General features: G+C 40.7%; 1 protein-coding gene across 2 annotated transcripts in view; it reads left to right on the top strand.

Annotated features, from left to right (window-relative positions):
- Positions 1 to 19,591, top strand: part of LOC145399516 (uncharacterized) — a 68,846-nt gene that overhangs the window by 26,184 nt on the left and 23,071 nt on the right. Inside the window, exon 8 of one of the 2 annotated variants that reach the window (XM_080272120.1) lies at positions 17,460 to 17,522. In XM_080272120.1, coding sequence (XP_080128246.1) covers positions 17,460 to 17,522 — 63 coding nt within the window. Of the gene's footprint in view, positions 1 to 6,461; positions 7,212 to 17,459; positions 17,523 to 19,591 lie in introns of those variants that run through there. The other variant, XM_080272121.1, reaches the window with a different exon arrangement.

Below are 19,591 nucleotides of genomic sequence, written 5' to 3'. Positions count from 1 at the left end.
TTGCAGCATTATGGGTGTTGAATTATGAAAATTCCAATCTAAGTACTGTCTTTCCATGTAGGTTTGAAATACATCTGATATGTCATTGACAGTGATTTAGAGCAGTGCTTCAGAGATGGACGAAATTATTTACACAGGGTATGAGGAGTGATAAATAAAGTGTTGTACTGGTTGTTACAGGAATAAAGAAAAAAAAAATCGTCAGTTTTAAACTTTTGGGCAAAAGTTTATCCATACTCTGCCCAACACCTTGTCGAGGTTTCAAACTAGTTATCTATAGGTGGGGTAAAAGATCAGGGTGTTGATGTCTGTTTATTGTCCAGAAATGAAATTGTAATCTTCATTTCACTTAGTATTTGTTCTGAACCCTGATGTTTGTAACTGAGTGTGCACAGGGAACAACTGTTGTATGTGAGTGCACAGTAGTGCCTTGTGTTAATGTTTGAGATCAGCTAAATGTGGTGGCAGCTGAGAAAATGGTAAAGGTGGGTAATACCTGTGTTAATTTCAGTGTTGTTTACCAAGCACCGGATCATATTTATCCAACATCGAGATACTGCTTCCTTTGATATTTTGATGGTGCAGTTTTTGATTGGTACAGTAAAAGTAACTCTTGTCACTTGTTAGGTTAAACTGTTGTGCTAGAAAAGCATAATTACCATGATTGTGTTATTCGTTTATGGAAGAAAGAATGTGACTGAAGATTTATGGATAAAAGTTAGTGTTGAACAGTTTTTTTCACCATATGTGTGTGATTTTTAATGTGTGAATGAAATGTTTACCAACTGTGAATGATTAATGGCATTAGTAACCAAGAAATGTGCAGTTCTGGTGCATTGATATGAGTGCTGCATAAACACTGAATTGAGTAAAACTTCCGTTTACGTTGAATACTGTGTTTGCAGAGTACCACGTTAATTTTAGCTTGTGAAATATAAGATTCAGACTCTGTGTCTAAGAGGAATATATTAATACCTGACCGGTGACTAATATGTGCCTGAAAAGTCTTGTTAATAGAATTTGAATAGTAGTGCGTGATGTTTTGATAAAAGTTGTGGTGTTTCTGCCCTTTTAGTGAGGCTGTAACGTAATGTTTACCGGTAAAGGTGTACTGTTAACCCCATCACCTCACAGTCCCACCACCATCACTGTCTGAGCTTGCGTTTTCCCATCATTCAGCTTTTGAGCCTATCGCATCTTCGTTTCTGATGATCATTTGTGTCAGGCATAATGAGGGTAGCTCAGACAAAGCTACTCTAATTAATTGCTGAATGTACTCTGTAATATGGTTTATGGGCTGACCATGTCTTGCTCACAGGTGTTGCCTAAGGATCATCAGAAAATGGGGCCTTGTCTACAGCTATGTCCTAATTCTACCAGCCACATTCTAAAATTTGAAATGGTGGTGATGTTTGCAAATCCCTAGTTGTAGGCAGTCATTTATGAGACGCAAGTGGACTTTACATGATTTAAGCCTGCATGGCATATTACTGAGTGCATTCATTAATGAAGAAGAGAAACTAAATGAGTGTTACTCATGAGTTTCACAGATTATTCAGAAGTAAAAGGCTTGCCCACACCTTCATGCTCACGGCTTTAAGAATACTGCCATTAGCCTCAAGCACCTCACAGCTTGTAGACTGTAGAACTGCGCTTGTGTGTGTTTTTGTGTGTATGCATGTGTGTGTGTGTGTGTGTGTGTGTGTGTGTTTGGATTAAGGTTGCACTTGGCTTGTGTTTCAGTTAGTAATGCTAGTGGACTATTCTTTGATTGGGTTGTGGCAGCTGCTTGTTGAAAGTACCCAGTTGCGTCAACTTAACCGTGTCACTGCAGTGGATGCACTTAGGTTACTCAGGTAGGCCAGTACTAGGTAGTTTGATTCAGCAAGGAGGAAAACATAATAATTGTTGATTAACTTGTCATGATTAACACTTTCATTTTTTGGATGCATTTAAGGACTTTTTTTATGTAGGTTGTTATCAACCAGTTTTGGTCTGTGAAGAGCAGTCATCACTGTCTATCTATCTATCTATTGCCAGACGCCTCAATCTCATACAGGGTGGCCACAAACAAAGCGCCTCCATGTCGCCCTGTCTCCCACAATTTCACTGCCCTGCTCCCAACTCACACTCCCCTCTCTCATATACCTCTCCACCCCATCCCTCCATCTCATCCTCGGCCTCCCCCTCCCTCTCACCCCCTCCACCTCACTCACATACACTCTCTTCGTCAGTCTCTCACCCTCCATCCTCTCCACATGGCCAAACCACCTCAATGTGTTCCTCCTAATGCTTCCTATCACATCCACACCACAACACTCCTTTATATCCTCATTTGTCAGCCTGTCTCTCCATGTGACTCCACAGGCTCTTCTTAAATAACTCATTTCCACTGCTCTCACTCTTGACTTGTGTCCTTCCAACAACGTCCAAGCGTCACTTCCATACATTAGAATTGGTATCACAATACTGTCATGTAGTGACATTTTCACTTCCATGCTCACTTCTGTATTTCTTATCACTGCTTTTAAGGAACCAGCAACCTTTCTTCCCTGTTGTACCCTTTCAAGCACTTCACCCTCCAAACTTCCATCCTTACTCATTACATTACCCAAGTACTTAAACGTACTCACATTTTCCATTTCCTCACCATCCAACCTCCCTGTACATTCACTAACTTCACCTCTCTCAAAGACCATCACTTTACTTTTCCCTACATTCATCTTTAGATTTCGTTTTTTACATACTCTCCCAAACTCATCCACCAAGCCTTGCAGCTCCCCTTCGTCTTCACTTAACAACACAGTACAGTATCATCTATAAACAACAGTACAGGGAGTTTCCAAACACTACCCTCCCTCACCAGGGCCATTCCAACATCCACTGCCCTACCATGTACCTCTTTTATTACCCCATCCTTGTACAGATTGAACAACCATGGAGACATGACACATCCCTGTTTCAACCCAACCTTCAAAGAGAAAAATTCATCCGTTCACCATCCACACGCTCTGCAGCCTTAGCACCATCATACATACTCTTCACAGCATTCAACAACCTTCCATCTACTGCATATATTCTTAATACTTTCCACAATCCTTGTCTGTCCACCCTGTCATATGCTTTCTCCAAGCCCATGAAAGCCTCATATAACTTCTTTCCCTTCTCTAGAAACTTTTCCACTAAAGATCTAAGATCATGGCTGTCAAAGAACTGAAATTGTCAGATAAGGTGTTGGTGATGATATTGATGATATATGAGAACATTTTAGGTGACATGTAGATATTCAGACAGGTATAACTATTTAAATTCACTAATCTTATATGGTATTAGGATTTGGCATAGATTTTTTTTCTCCAAGACCATATGTGGAGTGAAGCTGCCCAGGAATGATTGGCTTCATATTCTGGAATTGTTTGTAGCTGAATTTTGAATAGTGTGTGTGTGTGTGTGTGTGTGTGTGTGTGTGTGTGTGTGTGTGTGTGTGTGTGTGTGTGTCATTCTGTCTGTATTTCTAGTTCTCCACCAAGGAGGGCAACTGCTGTTGTCAAAGCTGTTTTGAATTACTCTGACTGCTGGTGTGCAGGTTCTCATAAATCAAGATGAAATTCACAACAACAAAATATACCCTGTGATGCAGCTGTTATGAGAATAGTATAGTAGTAGGTTATGATGGGTGGATAATAATACCCTTTCTTCCCAGGTCTTGCTGTCATTTGTCCATGAGAACATGCTTTCAAATGAAGACCCATGCTATAAATTTTAGCAGTGAAACTAATAAAGACATTAAATTTAGTAATTAATCAGCATTAAATTAGGCAGTCATGTTACTCTATTTAGATTTAGAAATTACATATCAAATGATATTATACATCATAAGAATTGAATATTATAAATAATTATATAGGTATTGTTTATTCGTGAAAGGACACCAGTAGTACTTATCTATGAAAGGTACCCATATTAACAAGCTTAAAGTACCGTAGTTGCTGTCATAAATTAGTAGCTGATGTTAGCATGGCTGTGGCAGTAGAAGCAGCCACTTAGCATGGTAGTAGCAGCAGCAGCAGCAGCCTTCATAATCAAGGTATTGGCAGACACATTGCTTTAATCCCTTTCACTCAGATGATATAATCTGTTGGGTGATTCTTGCTACTTCTGGACATTTTTATTCATGTTACAGAAAACTTTCTGTAGTGAAGGGGTCACTGAAACCTGTATCTAACCTCTTGTTTGAAAAGTCTTTCCTAAACTGGAAAACTGGAAGTAACAGGCAGTGTTACCCAGCTGTGGAGAGACTTTATCACTGGTGAGATCATATTTAGTTTTCATTAACCTCATCACTGCCGTGGTATTCTGTAGGCTGAATAAAATAGTTTGGAGGTAGCAAGAATAAACCAGCAAAAATCACTATACTAAAGGGGTTCATGTTTTCATCTGCTCCCCCTAGCCTTTCCAACATTTCCTCCTCATTATTTATTTATGTATTTTTTAAACTGAACATTCCCTCTTTATTTAGTAACTAAAGGTGTACAGTCATTCTCTTTATGTGTACTAATATAGTTACTGTATTTGATTATCCCATGCCTAATGCCATAACCCCAACAGTATGATGAGGCCTAATTTATTCTTGTTGTTCCTGGCGGATTGTATTCTTGTTGGATGAGACATTGGATAGTGGAAGGGTTAGAAAAAGACATAGTTAATCCCTCTCCTACAAAAGGTCTCTCCTTACTTAAATAAAGTCAGCTGGGGGTAGTAAGAATTGTGGGCTTTATATCTCATGTGGCATAGGAAATTTTGTAGCACTTCTTCCATAGTAATTTAAGCAGCAGATTTACACCCTAACATTCTCTTGTGTATTATTGATATTGTTTTGATATTGACATAATTTGTGTTGGTAACCATCAAGAGGATACAGAGGTGCAGTACAGAATAAATAGCCTAGGAAAATGTGTTACAGAATCTCCAAAGCCACATAGAATACAGTCCTGAATCAAGAAGGCCTCATCATAGTGAAGGGGTGAAGGTTAATGATCCCCCTTCTCTCCTCAAATTACTGTTAAAGCTGTATATTTGTACCCATGCCAGAGCCTTGCCCTCATCCTCATATTTTTTGTGAGAGTAATATGTCTGTGTGTAAGTATGGAACCCTAGAGCTAAGGGAATGCCTCAGTAATGTTAAGTGTTGGTCGCCTCGGAAGCCCGTTTTTATCATGCTTGCTGAAGGGGTTTTTAATCGGGCTTACACTTATTTTTTTTTATATATGCATTGACGTGATTAGAGGATGGATGCCCAACTCTCACTGGATGTTGACAAATGTTCCATTAAATATGAAATTTCTCTGCCATTGTGATATTTTTGTTGCTAAGCAATATAACGATGAACAAAATCAGTTACTGGATTTGTAATATTTGCTGTAAATTCATTGGATAAAATATGACTGAACTTTTCAGTAGATATATAAACATTACTGTAAATATATCAGATAGTGCTGTTGTAATCCAGTTCTTTGTAGAAAACATGCCTTAAAAAAAAAAAAAAAGTGCTCAGTAACAATAGTATTTGAATCTAGAATAGCATCCAGTCATAGAGTTGAGTGTCTGTCCGAGCTCCTTTTGTGATGGGAATGATCTCTTGGGCTGACTACCTTATTATTGTCTGCTTGGTGGTGTCTGGATGCCACGTGTGTGGTCTCTTGCTTCCTCGGCATTAACTCAGGTCTTGACGCTTCATTTTAACTTTTTTTTGCACCATCTCTGCTCCTGTACCCATTCTTCCCCCCCTCTCCCTCTCCCTGCCCCCTCCCTCCCTCCCTCCTGGGCTTTTACCTCAGGGGGGGGTTAGTTTGGGATGGGGAGGGGGGAACCAAAGGGCACACGTGACTTGTTCGGCCTCACACGGGGGAGATATCGCAACTCATACGTATCTTGGTGTTTGGGGACCCAGTTCAGACCTCACCTTGGGAAGTTTATTATTTATGAGTTTTTTCTTTTGTTTATTTACTTTGGCAAAGGGTGGATGAATGTGGAAAAATATAAAATATAAATATTATATATACTATATATATACAGTATATCACTTGCCACTCAACCTTTTCAACCAACCAACCAACCAACCTTCCTGCACCCACCCACCCAGTCAACCTACCACCACCACCACCACTACCACCACCACTACCACCACCACCACCACCACCACTGGGCAGCACTGGGGTGGTGGCCGCGCGGTCATTAAACTGGCATGTGGGTCACTCACCTCACACCACCAGGCTTGGCTAACTCACCTCAAGGCTTCACCCGGCGGACTCCGCGCCTCATGCACGGCTGGGCATGGCTGACTCACACGCTGCTGCTGCTGCTGCTGCCGCTGTGCTGCTACTGGGCTCATAGGGCTGCTGTGCTACTGTGATACTGTACTGCTGCTGCGTGCGGTAGTAATGGTGAGGTCTCCACCACAGGGGCGGGGTGGTTGCTGCCGAAGCTGAGCCCGTGGTGGGCGTCCGTCCTGCCTGCCCTCTCCCGACAACAACAGCAGATGCACCCCCGCCCCGGCCACCCGGCATTCCACCCGCCGCCCCTGCACCACTCCATGGCCCATCTGCCGTCCATGCGGTCGTCGATGGCGGCGGGAGCGATGCGAGGTCAGGGTCGGGCATCCCCGGGTAAGGGCATTGAGGGTGGGGGCAGCAGCAATGGTGGGTCACGGCCACTGGACCAGGTGTCGCTGGTGGCGGCGCTGGGCAAGGAGGTGTCACCCCAGATGGTGCAGGCACTGCAGGCCGTTGCTGCACGTCGGGAGAGTTTCTCATCCGCCGCCAAGCTCTACGCTGTGTCTGTTACAACCCTCTGGCGCTACTCCAAGAAGTTAGGGCTGTCAGACTCTAGCCACAAGTGACACCCCCACCCTCGGCCCGCCCTCGGCCCACCCCCTGCCTGCCCGGCGCCCTCGATGTTGCTCACTGCCGGGGACACTAATTGTCCCCGCCCCCACTCTGCTCACAGTGCCCCGGGGACAACCAGACCCCTGCCCCCTAGCTGGAGTCCCCTCGGCCACTCTGCTCACAAGTGAAGCCCCCGTGGCCACGCTCAACTCTGCATGTATCCTCTAGGACACTTAAGCAATGACTCATCCAATATACTCCACAGTTTGCTCACTTACAATACCATATAGCCGTTTATAGCTTTGACAAGGTGAATAAATAAGGTTTTGCAGGTACTCCCGGATTTTGTTTTATCCCGCGTGAGTCAAGCAGCAAGAGCCACAGGAGAACAAACATGATCGATGGTGATTCTGCGACCAAGCTATGAGGTGATCTATGCCAGGTGACCCCACACATGCACAGTACTCACTCATATTAGTGGTGGTAGTTGGTGGGGGTAGTAGGAGTGGGGTTGGCCTGGATGGATAAAAGTTGCAGCAGGTGATTTGTAGGGTAATAATATGTTGTCCAAGTGTCAGGCTGCAACTGTTGGAAGAAAAATTGCAAAAATAATAACTCAGTAATTCTCTAAGGTGTAAAAGGGGTTCGGTTGGTGGGGTAAAAGGTAAGAGCAGCTACAAATATGTTGTAGGATGATACAGTATTGTCAGCTCTCAGGCTGTGACTGTAGGAAGAAACAAATAGCAAAAATGATAAATGTTATCAAGGCATTATATACAGTTGAAGGAGGTTGTGCTGGTGGGCTGAAAGGTAAGAGATGGAAGAAATAAAATAAAGGGTGTGTTTTAAACAGTTTAGGTGGGACCACAGGGAAAGAATTATTAATACTTTCGATATCAAGGTGTTGCAGTCTGTCAAGTGGATTGGGTTGGTTGGCTGGAAGGTAAGAGATAATTCACTATATAGTATATTAAAGATACTGTGATAAAGACTGATCTTGCAACCATGGAAAGAAAATTAACAAAAGTATTCAGTCATTTCATTATTGAAATGTTTGAAACAGTTGATTGGGGTTTAGTTGGTGGAGTAGATACAAGAGAACTGAAGTGTAGGATATGTTTAAATTTGTAAAGGTAGGATTATGGGAAGAAAGTTATCTAAAGTAGGAAAGAGTAACATTTTTAATTCACCGGTTATAAGCTGTCAGGGTGTTGTAACCTGTGTGAGCTTAACAGGAGTGGAAGGGTAAGGAATGCAACTGATGGTGTGTGGGATGTTAATGTGTTGTGAAATGTAAAGATGGGAGCAGGGGAAGAATATTGGCAAAATACTTCATCATTGTTATGGTTTTGGCATCAGTCAAGAGCTTTTAGCTGGTGGGGTGGAAAGTAAGGAATAGAAAAGAGTATGGGAGTTTTTATAAATTGTCCTGATTGTACTTGAAGAAAAAAAGCAAAAGTTAGATTTTAGGTATTGTGGACTTGCAAAAGGAGCTGAACTGTTGGGGTGGAAGGCAAGGATGCAGGTGACAGATTCTAGGATGTGCTGTAGTCTATCAAGGTTTGACTGTCAGAAGGAAAGTAGCAGAAATCAGCAAGGTTGAGATGTTGCTATAAACTGTCACCTTAATATCACAGGAAGAAAACTAATACAGATTCACATCACAGGAAGAAAACTAGTACAGATTCACCCTTGCTTGAATGTTAAGATGTTATAAACCATCACAATAGGCCCATAGATGGAAAAATGGCAAAAATTGTCAGTAATTGGTGTGAAGAGTGTTGTAAGCTGTCAGTCAGGGATTTCATGAAGGAGAATAAAACTATTGGTTTTTCTACATCATTAGCTGTTTGGCCAGTACTGTATACAAAAGTTGACAGAATTGTGGATGTTTCAGTATGAACTGCCAAGCTAGTACTTTAGGAAGAAAACAGAAAAAAAAAAAAAAATGATAGGGTGGTAGAATAATCCATCCATCCATCATCCAATCCTATGTTGCCCCATGAGGAATGTAGGAGCCCAGAGTTGGGCAAGTTGGTCCTGACATTTAAAATGAGAGTGACCAGCCTCACTCATCCCTGAGTAGCATTACATGAGCAGTAAACCCCAACCACCCCATGGATATAAACCTGCACAGGCTCAGTCTGATTTGAGCACCTTAATTACCCATTAAACCATCAGGTGCCATAATTTGGTTATATGGTTACCACCCATTGTAGTAAATGGTTTCCTGGTGTACAGGAAACCATTTGGCTTGTCACTCAGTGCAGAGTCATCCATAGGCAGAAGGAAGAGGAAAGAATGAAGGAAAGAAAGGCAGAAGAGGGAGTGTAAAGTCACCCATAGGCAGAAGGAAGAAGAAAGAAAGGCACAAGAAGAGGGAAGGAAGAGAGGAATGGGCAGACACCCATAGCAGCACTACATTGATGAGTGGATGGTGAGGTGTGGAAATATGTTTATGAGGAAAATGCAACAGTTTTAGCCTGATGTCAGCCCTCTTCAGATTGCCAATCTGGGAATGTAGGTAGATTAGTTCAAATAATCAGTTATATTGCTATACAGGTGCCGTGAACTGTTGAGCTAGTTTGAATGTCACACATTGGGATCATGGAAAGAAACTGAGCTAAAGACCACGTTAAGATGTTAAGTTATTGAAATCTGTCAGGCTGGTACTTTTAGAGGGGGTGGGGGTAATGAACAGCTTAGGAGGTAAAGGTGTTATTGCCTGTTGAGCTGGGATTTGTGGAATGACAATTTGCAAAAAAAAAAAAAAAAAAAAAAAAAAATGTTTTTACCAGGGAGGTCAAACCATGGGAAGAAAACTAGCAAAAATGATCAGTATTAAGGTTTCAGATCTTGTAAATATCTAAGTGGTATTTTGAGAAAAATTTACAAAAATAATCAAGTTTCGTGAAATTTTGGTTATCTGGCAAGTTATAACTGTGGTGAGTGGTAATGGTGGAAAGGTAAAAGCATGGCATTACAGAAGGTTAAAAGACAACAGAAATGAAAGACAGGACTTCAAAGCCAAGACTATATGAGCTGGTGGAATAAATGAATGTTATGTACAGTTGATGGATGGATGAAAGGAAGAGTTAGCCTGGGGAAAAAAACAGTTCAACATGAATTGTCATTGGAATGGCAAGCGTAATCCTGAATACTCAAAGTCCATGGAGCATAAGATGATAAACATATGTTGTGAAGCTAGTTTAAGGTTATGACTGAAGGGGATGTGTGATAATGCATTTAAACATAAATGAATGGACCCAGAATTTATATGAAGTGATGGAAGTTAGTGAAATAAAGTACTATAAGGAGGTACAGTAATGGTGTAGCAGGAAGTGTAGATGAGATAAATTAAAATCAAGCCATAGCATATAAAATTATAGAGGATAGAAACCACAGGAGGAAGTTGAGGAAATACAAGATGCTTGATAATGAAACAAAGGCACTTGCAGACTTAGTAAGATTAAATCATAGACTGTTCAAGAAGGTGAAATAATTATGTTCAGATGGTACTGGTAATTTTCTGTGGTAGTAGAAAGAGGAAGGATCCAAATAGAGATGAGATGGATTAAAGTAAAGCAGTGGCATATGGAAAAAATAGATGAAAATAAACATGGAGCAATGAAAAGCACTAGTAAAATAATATAGAAGTGCACCATGAAAGGTACTGAACTTGAAGCAATCCAGGGTAAGGGAATGGAGGGATCTCTGAAGTATGAGGAATGAAGTATTAAAACGAAGTAGAGATGAGGTAAGATAAAACTAACTGTGTGACATGCAAATGTAATGGGATATATGTGTTAAGCTGTATAAGATGATGGAGTAAGTCGATGCTAAGGCAGTAGTGTCTGTGATGGGACGAAGTTTAGGGTTGAAATTGGATGAATAAGATACACAAGCATAAGGAATAACACCTGCAAGTATAATTAAATAAAACCTACGGTTGTATACGAGGTTGAGCCAGTAATGTGTTGCAGGAAATAGTGATGGGTTGAATTTTGAGTGGGGGCAAGATGAACCCTCATATTAAAATTATGGTTACAGATGATACTCTCAGTAACTCGGGGATACATTGATGGAAATTGTTTTCCACTTGACTAGTAACATAAATTGAAGGAACTGGAAGAATCTTCTTCTTAAAAATGCAGTTACATTTTTTCAGTTTTATTTTTGCTGTGTTTTGGTAATTTTACTGAGCACTGGAGAGACATAACTGGAAGGGTTAGATAAAACTTTCTTTAGCCATTCATAATGAGTTGCCTCTCTTAAGCTGAAGTAAATTGTTAGGGTAGTAAGATTAAGCTTAGGGGTGAAAAAATCAATTTGTTAAGCAGGTTTGTAAGTGATTGCTCTGTAATGTACTTTGGACTTAACAGTAAAGGAGAATGCTTTATATTTGAGAAACAAAAGACAAGATTATTATTATTACCAATGAAAAGTCACAGTTCTGTGCAACTTTGCTGTGGTAAGTGAAGAATGAATTGCAAAACTATTATGAAATGGGGAGAGCAGGAAACCACCCATAAGGTGAATTAGATAGAGTGGCAGCTGTAGTCAGTAAAATTCCTTTAATAAAAAAATAATAAATAAATAAAGGATGTAGGGGCCTGGAGCTAAGCCACTCAGTCAAGACAAGGCAGGATTGACCTGTTGCTCATCCACTTGTGGCATTTCATGAACAGTTAAAATTAAATGTCAACAAAAGGTAGTAGTTATACTATAAAAAATGGAAAATCCATTCCTAAGCTGCATAGAATTGCCCTGCGGATGTAGAATGAAGTGCGCTAGCTTCCTCACTTACTGAAAGGGTGGAAATTTGTTCCCAAACTGAATGAAGCAGTCTGACAGGAGTCAGAGTAAGATAATTTTGTTACGTCCTGGAAGGGTTAAATGTGACTGAAGAGAGAAGCATTGAAAGTAAAAAGGAGACTGGGAGTAGTACGGTGCAAGTTTTTATTGGCCAAGGGAAGTTCAGAGTATAGTGTATTGGAAAGTTTAAAGGTGATTGAAGAGAGAAACAGGGAAGGTAAAGAGGGGACTGAGAATATAGAGCATTACTGTACTATACAAATTTGTTTGGGCCAAAGGAAGCTCAAAGTATGGTTTAAAGTACAATATGTTGAAAACATGAATGCATTCAGAACTTCTGTAAGAGGAACTGAAGTCAACTACATATAAAAAAGATTGTAGAATAAAAAAATACAAAGATGAAAATGAAAGTGATGCTTTGGTCAGGGAGAGAATGTGAGTACTATACAGTATTGCTCAGAAAATACCTTTAGAGGTCGAGGTGAGAGTTTGCTGTAGCAGGATTTTTCAACTGCTGTACCCCCATGCATGAATACCTTATCCAGTTGCTTGGGGTGGGGGTGAGGGTGGGGGTGGGGGGGAAAGCTAGCTGCAGAGAAATGTACAGTATTGGTAAAAACTTATCCGTAGAAGATCATATTAATTGATGGAGAAGTAAGTTTTTTCCAGCAGACTTTAAAGTCCAAATAAATCATCAAATTAATATTTACATCTGTTGGGTCAAGGGATGTATCGATGTAATTAGGATGGGGGTTTCCACTAAATAAGTATCCTCAGTGAGTGTTGAGAGAAAAGTAAGGGAAGAGTAGGGGATGAAGAAAATATAGTGATATAAGAGAGAAAGAAAAAAGAAAGAAATGCATATTCCGTTGTATTACAGTTCTGCAGGAACCCCTTTGTCATAAACTATACACATTGGTTGTATGCAAAATCCTTTGATTAGGAGGGAAGAGAGAAGCTTCCAGTCGAACCCCAAACTCAACTTCAATGTGCTCCTGAAGGCTTCGACTTTCCGATTACCTTGGACTGACTTGATAATAATCCATCTTCAGTCCTGAATGTTGAGGGGAGAATTGCAAGAGACAGACCTTAAAAATGTGGGACATGTCATACAGTGTGACCTCAAGGATGTGGGACAGAACAGAGAGGCTGTTAGAGATCAAGCAGCATGGAGAGCTGGCATAAGATGATGAAGGGTGATGCTTGCAAGCACGTTTGGGCTTTTATAAATGAGTAAATGAAATTCAAAACCCGTCAGGGAAAAATTTCTCATGTAGAAGCATATATGCTCTTCAGGGTACTAACGTAGTTTGTATCCCCTTCTTTCAGTCTCCTCGTGATATTCACCTCAATAAGCTCTCCAGATTAGTGGGGTTAGAGATAGCCTCCATTAACTCAGTTACTAGGAGCTCTCCTAAACTGAATAAAATCATCTGGCAGTTGCAAAAATAAAGTAAGAAATGTGTACTTAGGATAAAGAGTTTAAACCCTTCAGTGCAAAGAAGCTTGTATCTATTATATTCAGACTATTGAAAAATGGATTTGATAAAGTTTAAGGGAGTCACCTGGTAGTGAAGGGGCTAATGAAGGCTGTATACTTCTGTAACTTGAAAAAAGACTTCTCTGAGCTGAGTGAAATTGGCTTTAACCCATTAGTGCCCATGGTTCCTGTGTGAGGGATTGTGCTGGAAGGGTATGAAGCACACTGCCCCCTGCCTATCGGCTTGAATTGTGAAGCTCATAGGCCCCTACCCTGGGCTTCCCACCGTTATTAACTTTTGATAATGCCCAGTTCCGTCCTGTATTGAGGACACTGGGTGCAAAAAAGTAGCTAGAATAAGATATGCAATATCCTCCAATAGATGAGGTTAACCATTTCTTTCTGGAGATGTAGTGTTTGTTTGTGGTACTTCCAGACAGTTTTATTTAGTGTGAGATAGAGTTTTTGAGTTGGAAAGATTACATACAGGCCTCAGTAACCCCTTGACTACCAGAGGTCCTCCTTACATTGAGTAAAATCAACTGGTTAAAGGACATCATCCAACTGAAGGGGTTAATGAAGACCATATCTAACCCCTTCAGTTGAGAAAATCTGTCTGAAGTTGGGTATAATAATTAGCAATACTGTAATGTGAGATTTCACCCCAGTAAAGAAGGTAAATCATCCATTGCCATAAATACAAGATGAATCTGGATAAAACAGCCATTGTTCTTGTGGCAGTACCATAGTGAACCATTACCTGTCATTACAATGGAGTGGATAATACTGCAGAGGCAAACTTGTCATAGGCTAAGAGTTATACTCCAAAATGTCACCATTTCTTCTATAGAGTTGGTACTCTTAATTAAAGAAATATGGTAAATCACCATTAGAGGCAGTGATGGAGCTGTAATAGTTGTATTCTGAAGTGTATTATGAGAAAGAAGGGCAGGTTACAAACAGGGTCTATAAAAGGGATGTCCTTATAGAGAAGTGGTGAAATCTGTCATCTCTGTTAAGGTAGACAGAGGAGGGATATGATTGTCAGTGTTGTGGACAATGAGGAGATTATGAGTTGTGAGATGACAGCCTGAGATGAGATGGCTGAGAACAGGGGTACATAGAGTGACTCATTTGTGGCCACCTCTTCTGGAATTAAGGTGTCAGGCTATAGACAGATTGATGAGAGAGATCATCATACCATGGTTCCACAGTTACAGTGGTGTGGGTAGTATCCAAAAGCTGCAAAAAGAATGTCCCAGAGTAGGAGAAGCTATCAACAAAGTGTACAGCAAAATGGGATGCTTATTATTTTACTGCATCAGCTTCATGCTTACAGCATGTCTGTCACATTCCTCCCTGATGCACTATATCAGAGAGAATCATCAGTGGACTAGAAAGCATATGAAGCCTCCCTCAGCTTAGAAATACAGTAATAGCCAGCGGAAGGAAGTGAGTAGAAGAGGTGAAATATTTGGTGAACTTTAGTCTCCAACTAGACCATTGACAGGGAAAGTAGTGTTGCCTCTCCATGCTTCTCCTTCTGTGGATATAAAAATCAGTTTGTTGAATCTTTAATATGTGCATTGATCTGTGGCAGACATACTTGTAGGTCATCAGTGTCATTCTGGATTCATCAGACTGATTTTCAACGTTCACAATGAAAGAAGCAAATGAGAGATGACAGGACTATTGTTTTTGACAGTGCATTCATTGAGATATCATTCAAGCCTTTGATATTCTTGCAGGCTTTAGAAATTGTGTATGTTGAGCCAGCTAAGGAAGCATAGAGCCATCACAATAAATCTCTATGTATGGTGCTTTTTATGGACCACTATTCATGTCGTGGAATGGATATTATCTTTGGAGTATATGTGGGTCACTGCCTGTCATAATGCAGGTGGTTATATATGGTCATTACAATAAGAGCTAATCACAGTTGAGTCAAGTAAATTGCTGCCAGGGGTGTAGTTTCCCCCCCCCCCCTAACCTGTTCAGTACCGTGTTGTAGCTGCCTCAAGATGACTTAATGGACAGATTATAGTAAAAAAAAAAAATTATACTTTTTTTTTTTATCTAACTTGGATTATTTTGTTATCTCTCGACATTCAGTGCTGAGTTGTAACTACTGTACAGTACAATAGAGATTAACATGAAAACATGATGGTGGTCTTGAAATGCATTGTGAAAGATATAGAACTGTAGTATCCCCTTTTCTTCCTCTGAACTCTAAGAAAGAAGCCACAAAAAGAACAAGAAAATCTGGACCAAGTTAAGGTGAAAGAAGTATAGTATTGTGTTCAAATAAGTAAAGGTATGGGAGGGAAGGGTAAGGTAGTTTGGTTAATGCTACAAGTTTAACTCACTAAGGTCAGAGATGTCATTTTGATTTTATTCTTTTCATCTGAGGATTTTATTCAGTTTTGGATAGACTTTTTGAACTGGGTGGGCTAGATATAGTAATTATAAACCCCTTCAGTACAAAGCAACGCCTGACTTTAATCTTCATTTGGTAGCAGCAAGAGTAAATTAAAAAGACATCACCCAGATTTTTGGAGGGTGAGTAGCACTTACATGAGAAAGGCAAGTGTTGTAAAAAAGGGACACAGGACTCGCTTTCATCATGCTGAGATTTTCCAGATTGCTTGAAATGTGAGAGAGAGAGAGAATATATATGTTATCCACATATGGAAAAGTTGCCTACAGTAAAGTTTCTTTGTTGTGAAATTATGTATGTTTATATTTGGCTGTGACTAACATTTCATCCTGAAGATGTCATTTTTGACTTATTCTTCCTACCTCCAAATGATTTTATTCAGTTTAGAACACTAGTAGTGAAGGGATTGGTGAAAAGTGAATGTCACCCCTCTCATTCAAGTCTCAGCTGAGTTGAGTAAAACCATGTGGAGGTGGCAAGAATGAAATGTAAAAGACATCCTTAGGTTGAACAGTCTCGTGGCGTTGTCTGTTGGGTTTGAAATATCAGGGTGGTTGGTGTAAAAAAGAAGCCACAGACATCAAGATATATATTGTCCATTGGATTTGGACAGTACTGTATAATATATCGCATGAAAATAACAGTCTAAGTGCAGCAGACTCTTGAGGTTTGAGATTATTTATTCCTTAATTCTTTTACAGTGAAGTTATGTTGTATTCCCTGGATTATGGCCTTATTAAATTCAGGTATGGTATAGTGTGGAGCCACACAAAGCCACATAGAATGATTAATATTGCTTATAAACTAAGATATCCTTCTCCTTAAGAATTTCTGTATTTTATGGGCCTTTTTTTTTCCCCATTCATATTTATACATGTAGCAACTAGTATATTTTACTTGGAAAGTACCTAACTGATTTTATTGTTCGTAGATAAAAAAATCGGGATCCTTAATCATCATATTTATTTAGTAGAGGCTATGTATCAGTAGTACTGTTATGTAAAATGAAGACTTCTAGGATTGTTTGGGTAGGGAAAGGTTTGTTATGTCATGATTTACTGCACATCTGTGGTTGTTGGTAGACTGAGTCCCACCTGGTGGATGGTGCTGCAAACTCTGGACTTGCTTGGGAAACAGTGGAATATGGTGGCTGTCCTGTAGCTTTGTAGGAGGGTGTGTGGTTATACTGAAGGGGGAGAAGTGAGAGCTGGGGGGTGAGTTGAGGGGGCTGGGGGGGTGCCAGGTGAGGTGTGAGGGGTGCCAGGTGTGGGCAAGGAGGCTGACCTCTGCTGTTTTCTCGCCCGCAGGGTCGGTGTGTCGGTGGGGCGGAGGAGAGCCCCCCCCCTCGCTGGAGTCGCTCCTGGCAGGGCCCTACACCCCCCCGGGCCCCCCCACCCCCGCATCCTCCCCCCCACACCCTGTTATGCCCTCCTCCCCACTCTCCCCATCCTCCATCCTGCAGTACCCCATGCATCCTCCCCCCCCAGCCTACTTCTCCCCCAAAGGGTGGTCCCCCCAGTTCCGCCGCATGTCCCCCAACATGCTGATGGCAATTGAGGCCGTGCGCTCGGGCAAGATGGGGTTCACTCAGGCAGGCAAGACCTTCAGTGTCAACGGACGCACTCTGTGGGTATACTACCGTAAACTGGGCTATGAGGTTCACAATACATTCAGGGGACGCCGCAACAAGACTCCCCAGACCCCCACCACCGCCACACAGGAGACACATAACAACGTCCAGCACCAGCAGATCAACTGTTCAGGGTCATCACAACAACCGCAGCAGCAGCAGCAACAACAGCACCAACAGCCACCGCCACAGCAACAGCCGTCTATACACCAGCCACAGCCACCACCACCTCCACCACAACCACAGCCACCACCGCCTCCACCACAGCAACCCATTGTCCCCAACGCCATCATCCCAAAACAGGAGGAATTACAGTTACCAGCACACACTGACCAACTACCTGAGGGCCCTTATAATGAGGCGGTCATGCCCTTAGACCAGTCCTACGGTTACGGTCACGGTCACTCGGCCCAGGACATGACGCAAGACGACATACAGGCGGAAGATGCGTCTCGGGCACTCCAGTCTCTCCTCGAGTCGTACAATTTGCGAAACATGTGGACCAGCCCAACTTAACCCCTTGAATCCAGTGACTTATCTCTAATTGTATTTTTTGCTGTCTTGAGGCAATTTTTATTCAGGTTAGGAGAGACTTGTCCGACTGGAGCGGTTAGATGTAACTTTCATTAACCCCTTCACTTCCAAGGTCTCCCTACTTGAATAAAATCATCTGGTTTAATGTTGCTGTTTTCAGGTGATTTTTTATTCAGATTAGGAGAGACTTTTTAAACTAAAGGGTGTGATGCAGTCTTCATTAACTCATTCACAGTCAAGGAGGTCTCTGGGACCAAATAAAATAATCTGGTGTATTCTTGCCATCATCAGGCTATTTTATTCATGCCAGGAGAGACTTTGAACTGGAGAAGTTAGACACAGCCTTCATTAACCCCTTCACCACTAGAGGGCTCTTGTAAGCTGAATAAAATCTCTCTGGTAGCAGCTAATGAAACTAAAAGAAGAGCATCACCCAGATTCAAGGGGTTAAGGACCATGTGGGGGGATCTGTAATGCTGTTCTGTAACCTGTGGATAGTCCAAAGGGCCATTTTGTTTTTGTAAATTGTGTGGGTTTGTATAGAAGACCTGGGGTTTGTCTCTTATAACCTGGAAGTTTATATTACATAGACGGAAAGTTTATATGACAGCGCCTGAGGGTTTTTGTAATATCGTAACGCCCTGTTTGTAAACCATGGGTAGTCGCTGATGTTTTTGTTTTACTAGACATGAGCTATATATAGATTTAGGTGTCCCCCCCTTTTTAAAAAATTATTATTATTTTTTTTTTTTTTATACAGTGGCAGTAGTACCTTTCATGTATAGACACAAATGAACACATCTATACATTCCCAGTTTGCACTTTTTTTGTACTTCATATTATCTCGTTCTTATCTGAATTTTATCTGTGATAGAAACCTACTGACTTTGGTTACTGATATGCAAAATAATCTCATTTCTGAGGAGGCGTGATCTCATGGTGTGCCGGTGTGTTAGTTCAATTTTCTCAACACTGTGGTGGTGGAAGGAAAACCACTCTCTCAGAACTTGACGTCAGACTTTGTAAAGAAATAAGTATGTTTGAAAATGTGGGATGAAATTCACAAAGAAATGATTATGTATGAAAACAGGAGATGGAATTTGTAAGGAAATAATTATGTTTGAAAATGGGAGATGGAATCTACAAAGAAATAATTATGTATGGAAATGGGAGATGGAATTCATAAAGAAATAATTGTTTGAAAACGGGAGATGGAATCCACAAAGAAATAATTATGTGTAGGAGTGGAAGATGGAATTCTTTAAGAAGTAATCAAGTATGGAAATGATAGATGGAAGTAGTTAGCTTGTGAATATCTTATTTATTTATGTATGGAGATGGGTGATAGAATGATTTTTGACTGAACATTATGTGTTTCTTATTTTATTTATTTGATGGAAAACATCCCAGAACTTGGTGTCAGTCTTCACAAAGAAAGAGGTATGAAAATGGGAGATAGAGTGTTTTTTTTTTTTTTTTTTTTTTTTTTTTTTTTTTTAAATAAAATTCTTCTTGTCAAACTTCACAACAATAATTTTGAATCGAAGTGGGAGGTAGAATGGGTAATATTGTCATGTATTTAGTAATTTTTATTTTATTTAATTTTTATTGCGGAGATCTGAGTAATGATTAGTAACTATAACTGCAATAGCTTAACATATGAAAGAGAAGACAGTGATGAGGAACGTCTGCATTACATAGTTTTGTAGCATGCAGTGATCTTTCATATATTTGTACCTGCCATGTATGATCTGTTGTGTAATGTAGTGGTTATATTATACAGTATTTTCCAGTGCAGCTGCCATAATTGT

The sequence above is a fragment of the Coenobita brevimanus genome, chromosome 49 (assembly GCF_032717465.1).
Source record: "Coenobita brevimanus isolate Jiangsu-jjx chromosome 49, ASM3271746v2, whole genome shotgun sequence".
NCBI lineage: Eukaryota > Metazoa > Arthropoda > Malacostraca > Decapoda > Coenobitidae > Coenobita > Coenobita brevimanus.
The sequence above is the reverse complement of the archived record's forward strand: the minus strand, read 5'-3'. Positions and strand labels throughout refer to the sequence as shown.